Here is a 5811-nt window from a genome sequence, read left to right on the forward strand (position 1 = left end):
GACTAGTAGGTACCATAGGGACCAGTGCTTGGGCCCCAACAATTCAAAATATATACCAATGATTTGGCTGAGGGAACTAAATATAATCTTTCCAAGTTTGCTGATGACACGAAGCTTGGTGGGAATGTGAATGGTGAGGAGGATGTTAAGAGGCTTCAAGGTGATTTAGACAAGCTAAGTGAGTGGGCATATACATGGGAGATGCAGTATTACATGAAGTTTTCCAGTTTGGAAGGGAAAAAAGAATGGCAGAGTATTATTTAAATGGTGATAGATTTGATTTTTTTTTAGGTAGCACACTCCAGATTTATTCATGTCAAAATTTCATATATACACAAATTGAGTACAATGTATTTAATTTCTGAATGTGCACTAAAACTCATACACAGGTAACAGTAGTAATATAGGCCTCATTGTGCGTCAAGCTTCAAGGCCCAAAGAAGGCAAGATGTTCTGCCTTCAACATTTAGAAGTCTGGTTGATTCTTCTTCAGTTTGCTGTAGTCCATGTTCACAGTAAAGAACTTGTACTGCTGAGTGGATGCTAACTTATCCCAATGCTCAGGGTTGTTCTTGTGATTCCAGCTCACATCAGGGTTATGGACAGCAAGCCACAGGAGATACATGCTTGCTTCAACACTTCCAGCACCAATGAAGACAAAGAATGGAATTAAGCTCGGGTGGCTCTTGGCCTGGCAGATCATCAATCCCAATATGATGGCAGTTCCCCCTCTTCTCTCCCCACCGCTTCCACCCTCCGTTGATGTACAAAGGGACCTGGGTGTCCTTGTACACCAGTCACTGAAAGCAAACATGCAGGTGCATCAAGCAGTTAAGAAGGAAAATGGTATATTGACCTTCATTGCAAGAGGGCTTGATTACAGGAGCAGGAATGTCTTACTGCAGCTGTAAAGGGCCTTGGTGAAATCAATCCTGGGGCAGTATTTTCCCTTTATCGGACAGGCATGGCAGGTGGGCCCAGGAGTGGACACGAAATGGACCACCGCCCGTGATCAGGCCTCAACTGCAATCTCACACTTGCTGGCCAATTAGTGGGCAGCCAGCTTGAAAGGCGCACTGAAAGGCTCAGTGCTGCTGGGGTAGGGGTGGGAGGAGGGCGAACATTGAAATCTGTGCATGCATGGGGGAAGGCACGCTGACAGCTCCTTGAGGGCACAGAGCTGCCTCAGGGAGCTGAAGATTTGGACAAAGGAAAATAAAACTTTAATAAATGATACAAACATGTCCCTGTATGAGGAGAGATTGGGTCAACTAGGCCTGTTTTCACTGGAGTTTAGAAGAATGAGAAGAGATCTCACTGAAACATGTAAAATTCTTGGACAGGGCTTGACAGACGGAATGGAGGGATGAAGTTTCCTCTGGCTAGGGGGTCTAGAACTCAGGATATGGGGTAGGCCACTTAGGACTGAGATGAGGAGAAACTCCTTTACTCAGAGGGTGGTGACCCCGTAGAATCCTCTACCACAGAAGGTTGTGGAGGCCACTGAATATACTTAATAAAGAAATAGATTTCTAGACTCTAAAGACGTCAAGGTGTATGGGAGAGAGAGGGAGTATGGCATTGAGATAAAGGATCAGCCATGATCGTATTGAATGGCGAAGCAGGCTCAAAGGGTTGAATGACTTAACCCTGCTTCTACTTTCTATGTTTCTATGGGGAGAATTTTCTCCCCGTCAGGCAGGCGCTTTGAGAGCAGGTGCAGGCGGGTGGGTAGCCGATTGCTGCCTGCGATCGGCTGCGTGCCGTCATTTTGCGTGGGCAGGCCAATTAGGGCCCACCCAGTGTGATGCGCAGAAACCTCCCTAAGATTAATTTGACTTGGAAAACTTGAAAAAAAGAATTTAAAAAATTATTCAGAGATGTCCCCTCATGTGACAGTGTCACATGAGCTGGACATGTCAATGAATTTTACTAAAAATTTTTATTACAGTTATAAACCTTTCATGAAATCTCATCCCGCCTGTGGATGAGGTTCCATGAAAAATGTGAAAGCCACCTGGGCTCTTCGCCTGCCCACCAACCTTAAGGTTGGACGGAGAGCCCTGTTAATTATTTCAATTGGTTTTTAAATAGCCTTAAATAGGCCTTTGACCCGCTGAACTGAAGATAGGAATGACGCGCAGTGACGTCGGGACGCATGCCCCACTTCACCACGCGTCATTTTACGCGTCGGCGAGCAGGTCCTGCCCCTGCACGCCGACCAGAAGATTCAGGCGTATGTTTCCACTGAAAAAGAATGACTCAGAAAGGATAGTTACCACAAGAAGCAAAAATGGAAACATTCCTTGTTGCCATCTTACTAAGTCAAATTACTAGTTTATAAAGCCAATAAAATAGGCAAGGATGAAAGAAGATTCAGCCTAATGCCTCCAATGGACTGTCATAAACTTGTTTCAGTGTAGATTAGATAATGGTGAAGTTATTGTCTGAACTCCATTCTCTGAAAGGGAAACAGAAAAGAGCTGTTGTGCTTTGAGATATTAACAAGCACATGTGCAGTCAAAATAACCACATAACTTGTAAATCAATGGGTCTGGTCCGATCTTTAAGTTGGATATGGATTAAATTTACAAAGCTGTGCAACACCCAAAATAGAATATATTGAGAATCCAACATTTTCAAAGGGAGGATAGTTTATGACTTCATATAAGAAAGTTAAGAATGTTTGGAAGTAGGAATTCTTGGGCTATGGACCAGCAAATTCCAGATAAATTGTGACTTTCAATGGAATGGTTTCATATTCAGAGAGAAATATGATTTAAGCCAATCTCTTAATGCATTCAAATAACACAAATCTTTGGAAATATCCATAGCTTTACAGATTTAAGGAAACTGGAATGCTCTTATTTTCTGGAAGTCTATTACATTCCATTGCAAAATTATTCTTGGGTCTTGGGTCTGATGCAAGACGATCAGCCGGAAAAATAATGGGGGGAGTTTTAACCTGCCAACATGGGCATGTATGTGGAGGAGGTTAAAACATCAAAAAATGCCAGTGTGTCGGAAACCCAGCAGGAACCTGCTCACTTCCACGTAACCGGTACACATTCATGAACTTGCTGGGAACTCCCTTGGGCAGGCGAATCTGCTATTAACATATGCCTTCGTTATTAGTCTCCCATGTGAGACCTTATCAAAAGCTTTGCTGCAGTCCAAGTAGACTATGTCAAATGCATTGCCCTCATCTACACACCTGGTCACCTCTGCAAAAAATTCAATCAAATTGGTCAGACATGACCTCCCCTTAACAAATCCATGCTGACTGTCCTTGATTAATCCCTGCCTCTCCAAGTGTGGATTAATTCTGTCCCTCAGAATTGCTTCCAATAGTTTCTCCACCACTGAGGTTAGACTGACTGGCCTGTGATCCCTGGTTTATCCCTCCCCCCTTCTTGAATAATGGTACAACATTGGCTTTCCTCCAGTCCTCTGGCACCTCTCCTGTGGCCAGAGAGGTATTGAAAATTATTACCAGTGCCCTTGCTATCTCCTCCCTTGCCTCACTCAACAGCCTGGGATACATTTCATCCAGGCCTGGAGATTTATCTACTTTTAAGCCTGCCAGACCACTTAGAACCTTCTTCCTTTCTATGCTAATTTATTTAATAATATCACAGTCCTTCTGCCTGATTTCCATACTCATGTCATCCCTGTCACTTGTGAAAACCGACACAAAGTATTCATTTAGAACTCTACTTACGTCTTCCGGCTCCACACACAAATTATCACTATGGTCCTTAATGGGCCCTACTCTTTCCCTAGTTATCCCCTTACTCTTACTGTACACGTAAAATAACTTTGGATTTTCCTTTATTTTACCTGCCAATGATTTTTCATGCCCCCTTTTTGCTCTTCTAATTTCCTTTTTTTAAGTTCCCGCCTACACATTCTATACTCCTCTAGGGCTTCTGCTGTTTTGAGCCCTCGATATCTACCATAAGCCTCCCTCTTTCTCTTTATCCAATCCTGTATATCGCTCGACATTCAAGGCTCCCTGGATTTGTTGGTCCCACCTTTATCTTGACTGGCGTGGTGGCATGCTCCTCAAAATGAGTGAGGGGTCTAATGTTGGCCACTTCACCCCTGGTTTGGGACCTCTAGGTTGGGAAGAGGGAGTACGAGGGAGGATGGTGTAACGGGGGAGAATGTGGCAACTGGGGAGGTAGGCGTAAGGGGGAAGGAAGGTATAAGGGAAGGAGTTCCAAGTGGGGGGGAAGGAGTTTCATGGGGTGAAAGACTTCAGGTGGAGGAAGGACTTTGGGATGGGCAGGAGACTGGGGGAGGAAGGAATCTGGGGTAAAGAGGGAGCTCAGAGGGGGAAAGAAGTAAGGTTGGAGGAGGGAGTAAAGGTGGAGGAGGGGATGAGGTGGGAACGGTGTCTAGTAAAACAAACAAGGGAGGAGTCTGTGGAGTCAATGACTGCCTCCAGGGCAACACATTGGGGGTGGGTGTGGTAGGAGGGAATATTGAGTATGAGAAGCGGTGGAGAGAGCTGTAAGGGTGGGAGGGTGTGTGTGCGATGGTAGCGGAAGAAGCAACGGAGAGGGTGGTTGATGAGGACTCAGAGGCAGACTCAGACCGTAAGGGTGGGAAGAAGGAGGTCTGTGGGGATGGGGATGGGATTCTCAGGAAGGTAGAGAACATACACGTTCACCTGGACACCCTGGAAAGAAAAGGGTTCTAGTTGGTAGGTGACAACGGGGAGGTGGAAGCTAATGCCAGGGGGGTCAACAGTGATGGGGGAAAAGACATGGGTGACTTGGCGAGAGGAAAGGATGAGGTCCATGTCCTCACCAGTTGGCATGATGCACACTCCTCAAAATGAGTAAGGAGCCTAATGTCGACCACTCCACCCCTGATCTGGGACCTCTCCCTGTTGTGAGCCTGTTATTCTGCATAGAAACAGATGGAGAGAGTGAGAGTAGGACACATGGCACTGCGTAAAATGTTTGTGTGGTGAGTGGAACCACGGATGGGATGAGGATGTGAGCTCCAGAGGATATGAGCCTGATGGAGAGGTGAGGTTGTGTGTGAGAGTTAGTGGTGTTGTCCCTTGAGATGTGAGATCCCTGAGGATATGTGTTGAGGCTGTGAGTGTGTGAGTTGAGAATGATGAGGTGGTTGGTTTTACCTAATGGAACGGCTGAGAGCATTCATTCTCTTCCTGTGCTGGGTGGCTGACCTCCTCTGTGCTCCGGAGGCACTGACCACCGCTGCTAGCGCTCCCAGGATGGATTGGTGACCCTGCTGGACTGCCTGCAGCCAGAGCAAGGGTAGAGGACATCGCAGCAGCCTTCCACTACATCCAACAGGTGCCGCAGAGAGGCATCACTAAACTTTGGGGCTGCCTCTTTGCTTTCAGGGCCATCTGTTTCTTGGAGCAGTCCTGGCCTGTAAACATGAAGTGGGCTGCATTGTGGTGTGCTTTAAAAATAGCGCTCAGAGCGAGGAAGCTCTGAGGTCACAACGTGGGGGGCAAATCCAAGTCTGCTCGCCAGCGATCCGGTGTGTTTCCCATGAATGCATAATTAATGAGGTGGAATGCGCCAGGAATGGGACGAAATGGCAGGAAGAGCTGCCATTGTGGCCAACGGGTAAAACATCCTTTTCCCCACCTACTACCGCACTTTGTACAAATCTGGGATGATTCTGCCCTGGGTTTTCACTGTTTTTGAGGGTGATTTACAACACTTTGAAGATCATTCCTGCTATCTTGAAGTTCTTTTTCTATGATCTTTGAGTGTCAACCTTCAGATAAGCATGGGAACAGCATATGCAGCCTTGCAGTCT

The 5811-nt window shown here is 46.2% G+C and overlaps 1 protein-coding gene across 1 annotated transcript; it reads right to left on the reverse strand.

Moving 5' to 3' along the window:
* Positions 1–466: 466 nt before the first annotated feature.
* LOC121288967 (cytochrome c oxidase subunit NDUFA4-like) lies at positions 467–5178 on the reverse strand. Its single transcript, XM_041207831.1, has 2 exons — positions 5153–5178; positions 467–776 (listed from the first exon to the last, which is right to left on the reverse strand). Exons 1-2 carry the CDS (start codon positions 5176–5178, stop codon positions 467–469), a joined length of 336 nt encoding a protein of 111 aa, XP_041063765.1.
* Positions 5179–5811: the final 633 nt, after the last annotated feature.

This window comes from Carcharodon carcharias, chromosome 16, assembly GCF_017639515.1.
Source record: "Carcharodon carcharias isolate sCarCar2 chromosome 16, sCarCar2.pri, whole genome shotgun sequence".
Taxonomy (NCBI): Eukaryota; Metazoa; Chordata; class Chondrichthyes; order Lamniformes; family Lamnidae; genus Carcharodon; species Carcharodon carcharias.

Bases quoted from the DNA above. Each gene is read 5' to 3' on its own strand.
- LOC121288967 (XM_041207831.1), bottom strand. From the start codon at position 5,178: ATGAATGCTCTCAGCCGTTCCATTAG. The intron at 777-5,152 runs GTAAAACCAACC...AAGGACACCCAG, and splicing joins GCTCTCAGCCGTTCCATTAG to GTCCCTTTGTACATCAACGG.